Below are 19,241 nucleotides of genomic sequence, written 5' to 3' on the forward strand. Positions count from 1 at the left end.
AAATGTCAGAGGCATTAATGGTTAAAGTGCTACGTTATTTGTAACTAATTCTCACATGATTTAGGAAATAATGTATGTGTGTGAGACTAAAGAAAGAAAGCAAAAATGTAAATAATTGGTTAATTTAGGTGAAGCATACACACACACATATATATATGTATATATATATAATATTCATTGTGCTATTTCAATGCTCTTATGGGTTTGAAATTTTTCAAAATAAAAAGAAACCAGCCCTGGCCGGTTGGCTCAGCGGTAGAGCGTCGGCCTAGCGTGCGGAGGACCCGGGTTCGATTCCCGGCCAGGGCACACAGGAGAAGTGCCCATTTGCTTCTCCACCCCTCCGCCGCGCCTTCCTCTCTGTCTCTCTCTTCCCCTCCCACAGCCAAGGCTCCATTGGAGCAAAGATGGCCCGGGCGCTGGGGATGGCTCTGTGGCCTCTGCCTCAGGCGCTAGAGTGGCTCTGGTCGCAACATGGCGATGCCCAGGATGGGCAGAGCATCGCCCCCTGGTGGGCAGAGCATCCCCACATGGTGGGCGTGCCGGGTGGATCCCGGTCGGGCGCATGCGGGAGTCTGTCTGACTGTCTCTCCCTGTTTCCAGCTTCAGAAAAATGCAAAAAAAAAAAAAAAAAAAAAAAAAGAAACCAATACTATTTAATAAAAAATAATATGAATTCAAACTATAACCTTCTGTATATATAGCACACACAATAAAGGCTCAATAAATATTTGAATAAATGAATATTCTGAAATTATTTCTTTAAGAATATATTTATTTTTTTTTCTTGGAAACAATTGTTAAAGTAAAAATTATTCCTGAGAGAGTCTCTGGAATTAAATGACCAGCTATGGTGAAGGAGACTTCATCTTCAGCTTGTATTCTTCTTTCCATTGTTGATTTCTGCTGCTTTGCCACAACCCATCATTATAACTAGATTCAAAAAGGTATTAACACCCAGAAGAAGTAGCAAATAATACATACTCTATGGGTCCCTAGCCAGTTGGCAGTAGAGCACTGGCCAGCATGTGGATGTCCTGGGTTCAATTCCCAGTCAGGGCACACAGGAGAGTGACCATTTGCTTCTCTGTCCTACCTCCCCCTTCTCTCTCTCTAACCCTCCCTTTCTCACAGCCATGGCTTGATTGGTTCCAGTGCGTTGGCCCCAATGCCGAGGCCACCTCAGGCACTAAAAAATAGCTCAGTTGCTGAGAGGGATAACAACACCAGATGGGTAAGCATCTACTAGTAGGGCACTTTCCGGGTTGATCCTGGTCAGGGCGCATGCAGGAGTCTGTCTCTCTGCCTACCCTCCTCTCAATTAAAAAAAATACAGGCCCTGGCTGGTTAGCTCAGTGGTAGAGCATTGGCCCAGTGTGTGGATGTCCTGGGTTCAATTCCCAGTCAGGGCACACAGAAGTGCCCATTTGCTTCTCCACCCCTCCCTCTCTCGATTCTCTCTTTCTCTTTCTCTCTTCCCCTCCTACAGCCATGGCTCGATTGGAGTAAGTTGGCCTGGGGTGCTGAGGATGGCTCCATGGCCTCCACCTCAGGCACTAAGAGCTCAGTTGCCAAACAACAGAGCAATGCCCCATATGGGCAAAGCATCGCCCCCTAGTGGCTTGCCAGGTGGATCCCTGTCAAGGCGCATGCCAGAGTCTGCCTCTCTGACTCCCCTCCTCTCACTGAATAAAAAAAATACATACTCTATTGACATGTAAAAGTTTTGTACTTTTACTTTAAAGGTGTTGCCATCAAAAGAAAATTAATATCATCTGAAAGAAGCTGAAAGAGGATCTAATTCTATTTGACTGTCAGCTAAATAATATTTCTTTCTTATCCAAAAGAATTATAGTAAAAGTATTTCTGGTATTTGTTAACTTTAAAGATAAAATATTTGAATTAACAAAAATAGTTATTATCTAAGACCAAAGCTTAATATATTTTAATAAGAATTAAAAATAAACCACCTTTTGGATAATTTACTGATTCAGAAAGAAAGTTAAACTTGTAGGCCAAACAGAAAAGAAAGCAGACTACTACTTTAGTTGAATACTGTACCTAAGAAAATGTGATAAAGGAAATTATGGAGGGATGCTAATTGCTACATTATAAGTAAAAATATCCATTGTAGTCTCTTCTTTCTTATATGATTTCTTAGTGCTTTATACAAGTAACCATCAAGAAGACAGTTGTAGTTTCTTATAAACAAAAACTGGTTTAGTTTGTTTTTTTTTACAGGGACAGAGAGAGAGTCAGAGAGAGGGATAGACAGGGACAGACAGACAGGAACGGAGAGAGATGAGAAGCATCAATCATTAGTTTTTCGTTGTGACACCTTAGCTGTTCATTGATTGCTTTCTCATATGTGCCTTGACCGCGGGCCTTCAGCAGACCAAGTAATCCCTTGCTCCAGCCAGCGACCTTGGGTCCAAGCTGGTGAGCTTTTGCTCAAATCAGATGATCCTGCACTCAAGCTGGCGACCTTGGGGTCTTGAACCTGGGTCCTCTGCATTTCAGTCCAACGCTCTATCCACTGCGCCACCGCCTGGTCAGGCTGGTTTAGTTTTTCAATTGTAGCGAATTCTATATATAATTATTTCTTGATATGGAAATCTGATATGCAGAACTTCATCATCACAAAATGTATAAATCACCCTGGCTGATAGCTTGGTTGGTTAGACTCTAACCAGAGCATCCACCAGAAGAGCAGAGGCTGCCAGTCTGATTCCCAGTCAGGGCACATACAGGAACTGCTCAATGTTTATCTCTCTCTCTCTCTCTCTCTCTCTCTCTCTCCTCATTTCCTCTCTGGCTAAAATCAAACAATAAAAAATAAATTTAAAAAATGTATATATCAAGGAATTATTCAATTCTGGTATATATTACCCCAAAATTCTATACCACTAGAGAAGATAATTCCTTCCTTGCTTTTACCAAGACATCCTTAAGTAATCAATACTATATAAATTAGCTATTGTTTTTCATTATCATGGGAAATCAATGTCAGAGAAATAACAATAACTGTTGTAACATCAGATTGAGAAAAAGGAGAAGTGAAAAAGTGATTGGATTTTTTGCTTTTGTGTATATGTGTGTGTGAGAGAAAGAGAGAGAGCGAGCAAGAGAGAGAGACAGATAGGAAGGTAGAGTGATGAGAAGCATCAACTTGTAATTGCAGCACTTTAGTTGTTCACTGATTACTTTTTGTACATGCCTTGACCGGAGGTGGGGGGGGCGGGGCTCAAGCTGAGCTCTTGCTTAAGCCGGCAACCTCAGGTTTGGAACCTGGGACCTCGGTGTCCTAGGTTGATACTCTATCCACTGTGCCACCACCAGTCAAGTGGGACTGGGGTTTTTGTTGTTGTTGTGCATTTATTATTAATGTATTACCTAAGTCCTACCTTGTTACATTACAGCCTGCTGTTATAAGGATTCCCTATAGCTTCTTACCCTATAAATCTATTCACCCAAATATCACTTATTGGCTATCATTCCAACTGTTAACACTTTCTAAATTCTATTGTTCCCTCAATTACTATTGAATAGCATATTGGAAGTTACTATGAAAGTGGGAATCCACAGATGGAAATTTTCTTTATAGCCTGCTTTTTAGAAATATATTTATAGTAATGAGAGCTTGGATAAGTTCTAGTGAGTAAAATTTTAACTGAGAGAAAGTATTTTTAACAGCTTTTGGTGCTCCTTCTCCCCCGAAAATTTAAACTTTGCTGCCTTAGGTTGCAGCGATAGAGCTGTCATACAAATCAATGATATCCCTGTATATTTATTTATGTGTTTACTGTAAATAGAAGACTAGGATAAGCCTTAACCAAAATACTGTGTATTTTCTTGCTATCTGCCTCTTGCATAAACATGTTAAACTGATGGATAATGAAGTAAGATAATTAGTTGGGCTCTGATTAATCAATTCTAGTATGGGGTTCATGTACATGTCTTCTTTTATATGTTCTCATATGCTCTTGTAGTCAGTTTTAATTTTTAAAAATGTGGTAATTGTAATATGTATATTATAATAATATATAACTTAACCACATGCAAAAGAATGTGTGTTTAAGAATAATGAACTTCACTCCCTGCTTTGCATGATTTCTCTTCCTTTTGTTTACTCTTCAAACCGAGGAGAATAGCAGCCTCAGTATTTGTGTATATTTATGAAAAAGTGAAGTGGGTGGTGAGGAAGGTATATCCAAATGCCATGGCTCCTAATAGCATTCTGGTTTCAAATCTTCCCTTCACTAACTGGAACACAGCTGAAAAAATATGAAACTGCTTCTATGGTGATATATTTAGCAATTTTAATTAGCTAATATACCTTGATCCAGAATGGAGCTTCACTATACTATATTGTACTGAAACAGAAGGCAGAGCTCCACCAAAATGAACACTTGAATATCATAATACTCATCGCAGTCTACTGAAATATTCAGGATGAATTATAAAATTCACATCGTACTCCCAAATAATTATCATTTTTATAAAGAGTAATGATCAGTTACCTCTGTGTAACTGACCATATTAAAGCTAGCAAGATTCTAAAGATCTTCATTAAAATCCAGGCCTCATTTTACAAGTCAAGTAAAAAAGTTTCTAGGAAAAACCTTTCAGTAGCAGCTTTATGTATAATTACTTCTCTTAATTCCTACAAGTATCAACACTTGTGTTTCTAAGAAGTCTCATTTAAGACATTTAAAAGATATGAAATTATCAGACAAGTTATTTTGCCAAGAATAAATCGGATAATAGCACTCACCCACCTTCACTAACCAGCTCACTATTGTCTGACTGCTTACAAGAGATGATCTTCTCCACTAGTTGGTTGTAGCTGCAGTTACCAACAGCTTTTACAATGTCATCAATCTAGAAAACAAATGACTCTCTCACTAATCATGACAAGATTGAAAACAATAACAAAGAAACCCATACCACTCTTCAGGACTTTATTCTAATACAATGGCTAAATATACAAATATTACTTATGAAAAAAATCAACACTAAAATTAACACCCGTTTCTAATTTTGTTTACAGCTATAACATATTACAAAAAAATATTGCTCAGCTGCATTTCAATTATGTAAAACAATAATTAAATGGGATTATTACATGCAACTTTATTTCTTAAGGTAGTAAAGATGCATTTAAATGATTAAAATTAAAAAAGAAACTATTTCAGGAGGAAAAATAAGAAAATCTCAGGTTTTTTAAAAACTAAAATATAAATGTTTTGCATTTAAAGATGTTAATTTATGAGATTAAAGGTTTTCCATGCTATTTATAACTTACTTCCTAAGTATAGTGGAAATGAGTAGACATAATTAATTTTATTTTCCTGAAGAAAAGTTAATGTATATAAATCAGAGACAATATTTGCCCAATGATTCTTACTTAGTCTTTGTCTTTGGAGGTAAACTAGAAAAGTAAATTCAATGTTTTAAGTTATAGAATATTAAAATTAGGCATTTCTACTCTTTCTCCTTATTGCTTGATTATTGAAGAAAAATTTATTTCTGCTGTCTAAACAACTTACTTTGATTGCCCTCCTCTCTCTAAAATTTATTTATAAATTATTTACATGTACTCTGTATTAATATGATATATACATAACAAAACAAGTACAAATTAATACAATGTTATAGAAAATAAGGGGGCCAATGTTTTCTTTCCACATCTTGAATACTTGCTCTTTGAATACCACAAGTCTTGACATTTATCTGCAAGGTAATACTTTAGACAGTAGTTCCCAAACTGGGGAGCTTGTTCAAGAGATTTAAATGAATTCCAGTCTCAACTGTATCAGTTTTATTTCACTGCTGGATAGCGAAGTTTAAGAAAAACTGCTCTGCTCTAGGCTATAATTTCTTTGTTCCTGCAAAATTCTACGATGGTGAAAAGCCTCTTAACCATGCAAGTGGGACTGAGGGTTGGTTGAGACCAGTCAATTGAAAAAGTCAAAGCAGTGAACTGTGAAAAATGTTATATACATATATTAAACATTTCATATCAACTAAAAATACATGGAAGTGTTCACTTGTCAATCTTTAGATGCAGAGGCAAATAAGGCCTTTTCTTTGAAATAGGATCTTTCGGCTATGAGTCTATTTAAGCCACACAAAAGAGTATGACTTGCAGCTTTGATTTATCTAAAATGAAACTTAAACCCTTAAGAAGCAATTCCTTTAGATTTTCATTATTTTTCTAAACACTTTTATTGTTTAGAGCAATTTTCTTTAGTGAGTCAACTTCACTGTCTTTCCAAAGGATCTGAAATTTCAATCCTAAGGAACCCACTAAAATACAACTAGAATAATAAATACAAGATCAATACACAAAAATCAATTGTACTTCCATAGACTAACAATGAACAATACAACATTTCAAGTTTGCATAAGCTGAATCTCTGCATTAATATTTCATTCAATTAATTCTTTTGGATGCCTTATACACAATTATATACCCAGTGCTGTTAAAGAAACTGCAAACACAGCAATGAAAAAAAATAGATGATCTATGCTTTCATAAAGTTTATATTCTGAAGCAAAGACAAACAATAAACCAAGTAAGCAAATATATAACATGCTAGGTAGTTGTACATAGTGGTATACTGTTCTTTTTCTTTGTTCTATAGTATTCCATACTATGAATATACTGTAATATATTTATTCATTCATTTTTTGGTGGCTAAGTTGTTTTTAGTTAGGCTATGACAAATAATACTGCTATGAACATTCCTGTACATGTATCCTGTTTCACATATCCAGAGTCTCTCTAAGGAATACGCCCCGCCAAATTTCTGAGTCTTAGTGTCAATGCTTATTCTCAGCTGTACTAGATAATTCCAAACTGCTTTCCAAAGTAGATAGCTAACTTACATTCTCTTCAGCAGGGGATGAGAATTCTTTAATTGCACATATCAGTAGTGTCAGAATTTTAAATGTTAGCCATTCTGATGGATGTAGAATGCTATCTCATTTGGGTTTAATTTGCATTTCCCTGATGACTAGTTCATATGTTCACTGGCCATTTGTATATCAATTTATAAGAAGACCCTGTTCAAATCACTTGCTTCTTTTTTACTAGGTTGTCTACCTTGAAAAAATTACTTGTAAGAACTCCTTATATCTTCTGGATATTAATCCTTTATTCATTATATAAGTTGAAATAATCTTCTACTCTGTGGCTTCCTTTTACATTCTCTTTGGAATATCTTTAAATAAATACAATTTTCTCATTTTTTTATTTTTTATTTTTCCGAAGCTGGAAACGGGGAGGCAGTCAGACAGCCCACCAGGGGGGCGATGCTCTGCCCATCCGGGGCGTCGCTCTGCCGCAATCAGAGCCATTCTAGCGCCTGAGGCAGAGGCCACAGAGCCATCCTCAGCGCCTGGGCCATCTTTGCTCCAATGGAGCCTCGGCTGCGGGAGGGGAAGAGAGAAACAAAGAGGAAGGAGAGGGGGAGGGGTGGAGAAGCAGGTGGGCGCTTCTCCTGTGTGCCCTGGCCGGGAATCGAACCCGGGACTCCTGCACGCCAGGCCGACGTTCTACCGCTGAGCTAACCGGCCAGGGACAAGTTTCTCAATTTTAATGTAGTCAAGTTCTACCAATGTTCTTCACAGTTAATGTCTTTGTCTTATTTTAGAAACCTTTTTCCTATCATTAAGGTTAAAAACATATTCCCAAACTTACACAGTTTTATCTTTTACAGTTAAACATAGATGCACAAGGAATAGATTTTAGATGTGATTTGGAAGAAATAATTTCATTTTTTTCTAGTTGGCTATCTAATTAGAAATCTGAATTGGTTATCTAACTGGCTAATTACATCTCTAATTGTCTCAGCATCTTCTACTGAAAGGATTGCCTTTTCCCATTACTCTACATAGCCTTATTTGTGCCTACTTATTCATGGTCTTTTTTGCCCTCTCTATTCTCTGTCATTGATCTAATTCTTTTTTTTTTTTTTTAATTTTTTTTTTTATTCATTTTAGAAAGGAGAGAGAAAGAGAAGGGGGGAGGAGCAGGAAGGAAGCATCAACTCCCATATGTGCCTTGACCAGGCAAACCCAGGGTTTTGAACCGGTGACTTCAGCATTTCCAGGTCGACGCTTTATCCACTGCGGCACCACAGGTCAGGCCATTGATCTAATTCTTAATTACAATATTAAAATATTTTGTATCTAGAAAAGCAAGTCCTCTCTACTTATTCTGCTTCAAGAATATCTTGTCTTCTATTCCTAGCTCTTTGCATTTCCATATAAATTATAAAATCGACTTTTCATGTTCCACAATTACTCCCACTGATCTTCTGGAATTTTGTTTGGGGTTGTATTGAGACTATAATTCACTTTAGAGAGAAATGACATCTATATAATCAGTCTTGAAATTTAAATTTTCATTGTGAAAAAGAATGTATAATCTCAGGTTCATGAAAAGCAAAAAAAGCTGAAAAAATGTCATGGACAGGAGACTTGAAAGATAAATTGATTAAATGCAATCTTTACCATGGATTGGACTCTGGAAAAACCACCAAAAAAACTAGTGGAATAACTGGTGAAATGTGAATGAATACTGTAATATATTTAATACTAAAGTACCAATATTAAATTTCTAAGTTTTGACACATATACCATTATGAAAAACTGGGTAAAGAGTATATGGGAAATTTCTGTATCATCTTTGCAATGTTCCTATTTCTGAAATTATTAAAAAATAAAAGTTTATTAAACTTTTTAGAAGAATGTATGTATATTAGGTTTCTTTTCTGCTTCCAACAATTACAAAGAAAGATGTATTAAAATCTTCCAATATGATAATCTATTTCTTCTTGTAATTCCATTGATTTTGCTTTATGTACTTTGAAGTTATGTTATTAGATGCATACAAATTTTGCTTTTTGTGTCATAAACTGATCTTTACTCTTTGCAAAAGTTCCCATGGGTCTAAGGAATGAACAGTCAATCAGGGTTTTTACTTTCCAGGTATCTCCAGGCACATACAAATTTTATTTTACTCTTCACTTATTTTTTTAATTTTTATTTATTGATTTCAGTAAGAGAAGAAGGGAGAAAGAGACAGGAACATTGAGTTGTTCCTGTATGTACCTGATTGGGGATTGAACCAGCAACCTTTGCATTTCGGGACAGTGCTCTAATCTAACCAACCAAGCTATCAAGCCAGGGCAACAAATTTTAAATAATTTATATCTTCTTTGCAAATTAAACAATCTATATTAGTAATGTTTTTTTAATATTTTTTATTTATTTATTCATTTTTAGAGAGGAGAACGAGAGAGAAGGGGGGAGGAGCAGGAAGCATCAACTCCCATATGTGCCTTGACCAGGGTTTCGAACTGGTGACCTCAGTGTTTCCGGGTCGATGCTTTATCCACTGCGCCACCACAGGTCAGGCAGTAATTCTTTTTTGACTTAAAGTTTAAGTGTATTTTATCTGATACTACTATAGATATACCAGCTTTCTTTTTTTTTTTTTTTTTTTTTTTTTTTTTACAGAGGCAGAGATAGACAGGGACAGACAGACAGGAATGGAGAGAGATGAGAAGCATCAATCATTAGTTTTTTTATTGCGCGTTGTGACTTCTTAGTTGTTCATTGACTGCTTTCTCATATGTGCCTTGACCGTGGGCCTTCAGCAGACCGAGCAACCCCTTGCTGGAGCCAGCGACCTTGGGTCCAAGCCGGTGAGCTTCTTGCTCAAGCCAGATGAGCCCGCGCTCAAGCTGGTGACCTCGGGGTCTCGAACCTGGGTCCTTCCTCATCCCAGTCCGATGCTCTATCCACTGCACCACCACCTGGTCAGGCTATACCAGCTTTCTTTTGATTAGCAATTGTATGGAATCTCTTTTTCCTCGCATTTTTCTATTTAACTTCATACTGTTTTATATATCTCTTGTAAATAACAAATACATAAAGATACTTATTAATCCAGCCTCAGAATCACTGTCTTTTAACTAGAGCATTTAGTTCTATTTATATTTATTATAATTATTCATATATTTGGATTAATTAAATCTACCATTCTCTCGGCCCTGGCCGGTTGGCTCAGCGGTAGAGCATCGGCCTGGCGTGCGGGGGACCCGGGTTTGATTCCCGACCAGGGCACATAGGAGAAGCGCTCATTTGCTTCTCCATCCCCCCACCTCTTTCCTCTCTGTCTCTCTCTTCCCCTCCTGCAGCCAAGGCTCCATTGGAGCAAAGATGGCCCGGGCGCTGGGGATGGCTCCTTGGCCTCTGCCCCAGGCGCTAGAGTGGCTCTGGTCGCAGCAAAGCGATGCCCTGGAGGGGCAGAGCATCACCCCCTGGTGGGTAGAGCATCGCCCCTGGTGGGCGTGCCGGGTGAATCCCGGTCGGGCGCATGCGGGAGTCTGTCTGTCTCTCCCCGTTTCCAGCTTCAAGAAAGATAAAAAAAAACTACCATTCTCTCTTTCCCATCAATTCAACATTTCTTTACCTCTCCTTTCTTCCTTCTTTTTGATTTAATTTTCCGCCCTTTTACTAATTTAGAAGTTACCTGCTATGTGTTCTATTCTTTTCATAGTTATTCTAAAAGAGTATTATCCAATATCATATTCTGCTATAATGGAAATATTTCAAATCTGTGTGCCCAATAAGATATTCAGTAGAGGGGGAGGGGGAGGGGTACAGAGAGAACTGGATGGAGGGTGGCGGAGGACGATCTCTCTTCGGGTGATGGGTATGCAACAGAACTAAATGACAAGATAACCTGGAAATGTTTTCTTTGAATGTATGTACCTTGATTTATTGATGTCACCCCATTAAAATAAAAATTTATTTATAAAAGAAAAAAAAAAGATATTCAGTAGCCGCTTTGGCCGGTTGGCTCAGTGGTAGAGCGTCAGCCTGGCGTGCAGAAGTACCGGGTTTGATTCCCGGCCAGGGCACACAGGAGAAGCGCCCATTTGCTTCTCCACCCCTCCCCCTCTCCTTCCTCTCTGTCTCTCTCTTCCCCTCCCGCAGCTGAGGCTCCATTGGAGCAAAGATGGCCTGGGCGCTGGGGATGGCTCCTTGGCCTTTGCCCCAGGCGCTGGAGTGGCTCTGGTCGCAACAGAGCGACGCCCCGGAGGGGCAGAGCATCGCCCCCTGGTGGGCAGACTGTAGCCCCTGGTGGGCGTGCCGGGTGGATCCCGGTGGGGCGCATGTGGGAGTCTGTCTGTCTCTCCCCGTTTCCAGCTTCAGAAAAAATAAAAATAAAAAAAAAAGATATTCAATAGCCATATGTGGTTTCTGAGCAATTGAAATGTGCCTAGTGTTAGCCAGGAATTAAATTTTTAAATAAATTGAAATTTAAATAGCCCTAGTTGGGGATATATTGAATAGAGAAGTTACAGAAACTATAACATCTGCCCCTGCCACATCAAAAGCAGAAGTTAATAACCTCTTCTTGAATAATTATAAGCTCTAAAACACCAAAGATATTATCTTATATAGTAAACACTTAAGTTTATTCATATATTTATCATGTTTTTTCTCTCCATTCACTCTTCCCTTTATGTGGGATCACTTTCCTTCTCAAAATCCTTGTTTAGAATTTCCATTAATGATGGTCTATTGGCAGGAAACTACCTTAATTATCTAAAAAGTAAATTCCCTTTTGTCTATTTCTGAAAGATAATTTTTATGGGAATAGGATTATAGTTCACCATTTGTCTTCTTTTAGCAAACTGTCATCAGTTAGAGGGATGATCTGAACACAATTTTTAAGAATTCAGGCTTAAGTTCCTCTGGCCATCAGCTCATTCTTAAGAATCTAGATTACCTGCCTGACCTGTGTTGGTGCAGTGGATAAAGCGTCGACCTGGAAATGCTGAGGTCACCGGTTCGAAACCCTGGGCTTGCCTGGTCAAGGCACATATGGGAGTTGATGCTTCCAGCTCCTCCCCCCTTCTCTCTCTCTGTCTTTCTCTCCTCTCTCTCCCTCTCTGTCTCTCTCTCTCCTCTCTAAAAATGAATGAATAAATAAATAAATAAATAATTTTAAAAAATATTAAAAAAAAAAAAAAGAATCTAGATTACCTGGCATTGTTATCTGCCAGGATACAACACAGCTTACCTTGGATGTGTAAAATGTTGACCAGTTTTAGACTTTTCAGTAATATTCTCAAAGAGTATCAATAAAGATACAAGTACCTTGCTTACAGTAAACCATCCTTTCATTGACCAGAATACTAGTTCCTTTTAGCAATGGATAGGGATTAAGAAACACTACCAAGTCTTTGCTATTGTGATCTCTCCTTCCCTGCAGTTAATTCCATCAGTCAATATTTACTGAGAACCTACTACTTGCCAGGTACTCTTCTAAACAATGAAAAATAAGAGGCTAGCCCTCATAAAACATATATTCTAGTGGGAGATGACAGTCAATCAACTAAAGAAATAAATAATAATTCCAAATAAGTAGTAAAGAAAATCAAACAGGGTCAGAGAAGAAATGACTGGGGAAATGGAGGGTGACAAATTTCAATAAGTTGGTCAAGGAGGATCTTTAAAACAATGTGATATGTGACCTAAGATGTGAATAATAAGGAACTAGAAATGTGAAGATCTGTGAGAACAATGTGTTGGGGTAGGAAAACAATGTTCCACAGTGGGCAATCAGCTAGTACAAAAATTGAGATAGGAATGAATTTGACATGTCTGAAGAACAGAAAGGCAGTATTGCTGCAGATAGTAAAAAAAGTAGAATTAAATGAGGTGAATATGGACAGAAAAGGAAAGTCTAGATCATGCAGAATTATCATAAAAATTATAATAAAAAATTTTCATTTTGTTTTAGTTTCACCGGGGACTTTTAAAGTAAGAAGGGGGGCCTAGAGAAAAATGAGAGAATTTATTTTACAAAGATCACTCTGAGTGCCAAGATAATTCAGTGGGGCAAAAGAATGTTTTCAATAAATGATACTAGGACAACTGGATATCCATGTACAAAGAATAAAATTGAATCCTCAAACCATATACACAAATCAACTCATGATCCATCATACTCCTGAATCCAAGAAAACTGTAAAACTTTTAGAAGATATAGAAATAAATCATTGTGACTTTTGGGTTAGGCAAAGTCTTTTTAGGTAGGACATCAAAAGCTTAAAGAACTAAAGAGGCCCTGGCTCAGTGGTAAAGAACAAAATTTTTGTTCTTTAAAAGATACCATCAAGAAAGTAAAAAGAGGCCCTGGCCGGTTGGCTCAGCAGTAGAGCATCAGCCTGGCATGTGGAAGTCCCAGGTTTGATTCCTGGCCAAGGCACACAGAAGAAGCATCCTCTGCTTCTCCACCCCTCCCCCTCTCCTTTCTCTCTGTCTCTCTCTTCCCCTCTGGCAGTCAAGGCTCCACTGGAGCAAAGTTGGCCTGGGTGCTGAGAACGGCTCCATGACCTCCACCTCAGGTGCTAGAATGGCTCCGGCTGCAACGAAGCAATACCTCAAATGGGGAAAGCGTTGCCTCCTGGTGGGCATGCCGGATGGATCCCAGTCAGGTGCATGCAGGAGTCTGACTGCCTCCCCGCTTTTAACTTCAGAAAAATACCAAAAAAAAAAGAAAGAAAGAAAAAAGAAAAGACAAAGTCCAGAACCCAGAATGGGAAAGAAATTTGTAAATCATATCTCTGATAAGAGACTTATACCTCTTATTAAAAAAAAAAAAACACTCTTGCAACTCAATATCAAAAAGACAAATAGCCCAATTAAAAGTGGGAAAGGATCTGCAGACATTTCTACAAAGAAAATATACAAATGGCCAATAAACATATGAAAAGATGCTCAACACTATTAGTCATCAGAGAAATGCAAACAGATATACAATGTGATATGACTGTCTACCTATTAGGATGACTATAATCAAAAAGGTAGATAACAATAAGTGTTGGTGAGGATGTGGACTGAACTTTGTAGTTGGCCCCTAACTCCCTCAAGTTACACTCAGATATCCTGTTCTTGGGCAGATTTTGTAGTCTAGAGGACAACTCCCTTAACCTCTCAATATGGCTCATTCCAGGTAAAAACAAAAAATATAAGTGGCAGAAAATATAAATTTAGATTAAATTGCCAAATTAGTAGCATTTTACTAAATTTGTGTTTATATAATTTAAATTTTTCTACTTACCTGAGGGTCCACTAACCACCCATGGTACAAAGGAATATCAAGAAGATCAAATACTATGCATTCTGGTGTATATTCAAATACTCGAACACCAGTGAATTTTACATTTACATCCAAGCCTGTCTGCAGCTTATGCAAGATTGCCATAGCATCACTCATATTCTGAAAACAGAAAAGGAAAGGGTAAAGATAAGAAAAATGAAACAACAAAGAGATTTAAACACAGCACATTTACTCCTAATTTTCCATTTTATCCAATTTATCATCCCTTTGATTTTTATTATTAAGAACCTACTGTGTACCAGGCACTAATCTGAGGTCTAAATATATAGTAGTGAATAAAACAGACAAAGTTCCTGATCTCATGCAACTAACATTCTATTGTTAGAGACAAATATGTAAATACATAATATAATGTCAAATATTGGTAAGACAAGTTGAGCAGGATATGTATGGACAGAGTGACAGGGGTGAGGGAATGCTTTTAGACCAGACAGCCTAAAGACAAAAATTTCTACTCAAAGAGGAAGGCCTCCCCCACTTCTAGGTATATATGAAAAAGAACTGAAAGCATTTTGAAGAGATATTTGTACACCGATGTTCACTGCAGAAGAATTCACAATAACCAAGGGGTAGAAACAGCCCACATGTCTATTGATACATAAATAATGAAAATATGGTATACACAGACAACGAAATTTTATCCAGCCTTAAAAAAAAAGGAAATTCTATCACATGCTACAACATGGATGAAATTTGAAGACATTATACTGAATAAAATAAGCTGTTGCAAAAGGACAAATACTATATTATTCCACTTATATGAAATATTTATGAGTAATCAAAATCATGGAAACAGAAAGTAGAATGATGGTTGTCAGGGCCTGGAGGTAGAGAGAGCTGGGAAATTGTTTCATGGGTACAGTCTCAGAACAAAAATATTCTAGAGATCTGTTACAAAACAATGTGAACAAAGTAACACTACAGAATTATACATTTAGGACAGTAAATTTTATCTTTTTTAATTACAAAAATAAAGAAAAAGAAACAAACTAAAAGACATGGAGAAATTTTTTTTTTAGGTGAGAGGAGGGGAGATAGTGAGGTAGACTCCTGTATGTGCCCCAACCAGGATCCACACGGCAACCCCATCATGGCCCGATGCTTGAGTACTGAGCTATTTTTAGCACCTGAGGCTGATGTGTTTCAGCGGAGCTATCTTCAGTGCTCAGGGCCTGGCTAGAACCAATCAAGCCACTGGCTGCAGGAGAGGAAGAGAGAGAGAGATGGGGGAGAGGATGGCAGAAAAAGCAGATAGTAGCATCTCCTGTGTGCCCTGACTGGAAATCAAACCCAGGATGTCCATACACTGGGCCAGTGTTCTCTGAGCCACTGACCAAGGCCAGAAACTTAAATGTGTATTATTACTAAGTGGAAGAAGCCAATCTGAAATGGCTACATGCTTGAACAAAATTAATTCATTGGAAAGTAGTGGGAGATGAAGTCTGAGAGAGACAGAGTTTGGATCACAAAGACTTCTTGAACAAATTAATTCTATCCACATCAATTTTCTCAATAAATATTACATATAAGTCTGTAATAAAGACTATTTTAAAACATGTTTTTCTAAATTTTAATTCACTAGATATAAATATACTTAGAGGATATATTTGATGGAACAAATAAAAGCCAACATATAAAATTAATGCTGAGGTCACTGGCTTGAAACCCTGGGCTTGCTGGGCCAGGGCACATATAACAAGCAACAAGCAAGCAATGAACAACTAAAGTGAAGCAACTATACTTCTCACTCCCTCTCTCTCCTCTGTCTGTAAAATCAATAAATAAAATCTTAAAAATTTTAAATAAAACCTTATTGAGCCTGACCTGTGCTGGCGCAGTGGATAAAGTGTCAACCTGGAAACACTGAAGTTGCCGGTTCAAAACCCTGGCTTGCCTGGTCAAGGCACATATGGGAATTGATGCTTCCTGCTCTTTCCCCCTTCTTTCTCTCTCTCTTTTTCTCTCCCTCTCTCTCTCTCTCTTTCTCCCTACCCTTTCTAAAATGAATAAAGAAAAAGAAAAAGAAAGAAAAACTCAGGACTCTCTTAAAATCTGAAAAAGACAAACTTAGGTCATAAGAACAAAGTTCTGTTTCATAAAATAACTGATAAAATTCCATTCTAAAGGACTGGAGAGACTGAAAACAGAAATTACTTAAATATTTAAATTTATAAATGAGAAATTTATAACAGGATAACATTATTATATAGTCTTTGGTTTTTGTCAGTTTCACCTCTTTCTAATAACTATGTTCTCCCTATAATTAGAGGATATTTCAAAATGAATATGAAGCAATAAAATATCCTCTAATTTTTGTGAGCAGTGTAATTGACCCTTGAATAACACAAATTACACATGTCTACTTATACAGAGATCTTTTTCAGTAAATACTGTAAATGATTTTCTTTATTTTATCATTATTTTCAGATTTTATTTATTGGTTTTACAAAGAGAGAAGAGGGGTGGAGTAGCAGGAAGTATCAACTTATAGTTGCTTCATTTCATTCATTGCTTGCTTGTTGTATGTGCCTTGACCAAATGAGTTCACGGTTTTGAATTGGCGACCTCAGCATTCAAACGCTTTATCCACTGTGCTACCACAGGCCAGGTTATTTTATTATTTTTAAATTATAGTTAATATTCAATATTATATTAGTTTCCTTATGATTTTCTTAATATTTTCTTTTCTCTAGCTTAATTTTTAAGACTACAGTATTAATACATATAAGATACAATACGTGATAATTGACTATCTATGTTAATGGTAAGGTCAACAGTAGGCTATTAGTAGTTAAGTTTTGAGAGAGTCAAAAGTTATATGCAGCCCTGGCCAGTGAGTGGATAGAGCATCAGCCCAGCATATGGACATCTTGGGTTTGATTCCCAGTCAGAAGAAGTGACAATCTGTTTCTTCCCCCTTTCCTCTCCCCCTTCTGCAGCTAGTGGCTCAACTGGTTCAAGTGTGGCCTCGGGTGCTGAGGATAGCTTGGTTGTTCCGAGCATCAGTCTCAGGCACTAAAAATAGCTTGGTACTTGAGCATTGGCCCCAGATAGGGTTGCTGGGTGGATCCCGGTCAGGGTGCATGTGGGAATCTGCCTCACTATCTCCTCTCTTCTCACCAAAAAAAAAAAAAAAGTTATATGGAAATTTTTTACTGTGCTGCACATTGGTACCACTAAGCCCCACAGTGCTCAAGAGTCAACTGTATTTTCTCAATCTTATCAAAAGTTGAACCCTTAAAAACAATTCCTTATGCCTGACCAGGCGGTGGCACAGTAGATAGAGCATCGAACTGAGATGCTGGTTTGAAACCCTACAGTTGCCAGTTTGAGTGTGGGCTCATCCGGCTTGAGTGAGGGATCACCAGCTTGAGTGTGGGGTTACTGGCATGAGTGTGGGATCATGGACATGACCCCATGGTCATTGGCTTTGAGCCCAAAGTTTGCTGGCTTGAAGCCCAAGGTCGCTGGCTTGAACCCAAGGTTGCTGGCTTGAGCAAGGGGTCACTCGCTCTGCTGTAGCCCCCTGGTCAAGGCACATATGAGAAAACAATCAATGAACAACAAAGGAGCCGCAACAAAGAATTGATGCTTCTCATCTCTCTCCTGTCTGTCTGTCTTTATCTGTCCCTCTGATTCTCTCTCTGTCTCTGTCAAACACAAACACACACACACACACACACACACACACATACACACACCACTAAAACTAAAAACAAAATACAATTGCTCACCTTTTTCCTTCTGCCTAAAAACTGACTGGTGGTGGCACAGAGGATAAAGCATCGACCCAGAATACTGAGGTTGCCAGTATGAAACCCCAAGATTGCTGGCTCTGAGCCTCATCAGCACAGGGTGTCTGGCTTGAGCGGTGGCGAGATCATCCCACATGATCCCAAAACTCTACAGCTTGCACCCAAGTTTGCTGGCTTGAGCAAATGGACACTGACACGGCCCCCGTCAAGGCACAAATAAGAAGCTCAATGTACAACTAAAGTAAAAGCAACTACGAGTTGATGCTTCTCACCCTCCCTTCCTGTCTCTGTCTCTCTCTCTCTCTCAATAAATAAGTAAATAAAATTTAAAAACTTTGCTTAAAACTATAGCAATAATGAATCTAAGAAAATAGTAACAACGGTGCACAATTGTAGGGTTATATTTCTACTACTACTGATTTTTTCTTCCATGATTGTTAAATTCAAGTTTGCCAGTCACCTAATGTCCTTTAGGGTAAGTATTATATAATTTCAAACAGCTCCTGGGCTTGTGTTTGCAACTTTATATATCTTCTACATTTTTTCATAAATTATATTTATTAGATTATAGTATTAAAATAAATAAATTGATACTATTTGATCATCTCCATAAAAATTAATAAAGTAATAAAAAAGAAACAAATTTATGAGTATAAAAGGGTATTTTGTCTTCTTTTTCCTATCAGGGGTCCCCAAACTATGGCCCGCGGGCCACATGCAGCCCCCTGAGGCCATTTATCCGGCCCCCACTGCACTTCTGGAAGGGACACCTCTTTCACTGGTGGTCAGTGAGAGGAGCATAGTTCCCATTGAAATACTGGTCAGTTTATTGATTTAAATTTTCTTGTTTTTGATTTTAAATATTGTATTTGTTCCCATTTTGTTTTTTTACTTTAAAATAAGATATGTGCAGTGTGCATAGGGATTTGTTCATAGTTTTTTTATAGTCTGGCCCTCCAACGGTCTGAGGGACAGTGAACTGGCCCCCTGTGTAAAAAGTTTGGGGACCCTGATCTAAGTTATGAAAATATTATAAAATACTAGGAATGGTTGTTTATATCACAAGAAAATTACTACAGTTTCCTTTAATCCAGTGGTTAAACTGTTTCTTAATAAAATATATTATATTTAAATATATATTTATAAATATATTTGTAGTCATTTAAAAACTTGCATAAACATACACATAAAGACAATGTTTTCTTGTGTTGTCAGGGTACCTATCATTAAGCAAAACTAGAGAAAATACGCTCTGTTTACATTACAACTTCTGG

General features: G+C 37.7%; 1 protein-coding gene across 1 annotated transcript in view; it reads right to left on the reverse strand.

Moving 5' to 3' along the window:
- MINDY2 (MINDY lysine 48 deubiquitinase 2) overlaps window positions 1–19,241 on the reverse strand; it is a 78,365-nt gene that overhangs the window by 27,407 nt on the left and 31,717 nt on the right. Inside the window, exons 4-5 of the mRNA XM_066276044.1 lie at window positions 14,153–14,311; window positions 4,779–4,881 (exon numbers count right to left, since the gene is read on the reverse strand). Of these exons, the coding sequence (XP_066132141.1) occupies window positions 4,779–4,881; window positions 14,153–14,311 (262 nt within the window). The remainder of the gene's footprint in view (window positions 1–4,778; window positions 4,882–14,152; window positions 14,312–19,241) is intronic.

The sequence above is a fragment of the Saccopteryx bilineata genome, chromosome 4 (genome assembly GCF_036850765.1).
Source record: "Saccopteryx bilineata isolate mSacBil1 chromosome 4, mSacBil1_pri_phased_curated, whole genome shotgun sequence".
NCBI classification, from domain to species: domain Eukaryota; kingdom Metazoa; phylum Chordata; class Mammalia; order Chiroptera; family Emballonuridae; genus Saccopteryx; species Saccopteryx bilineata.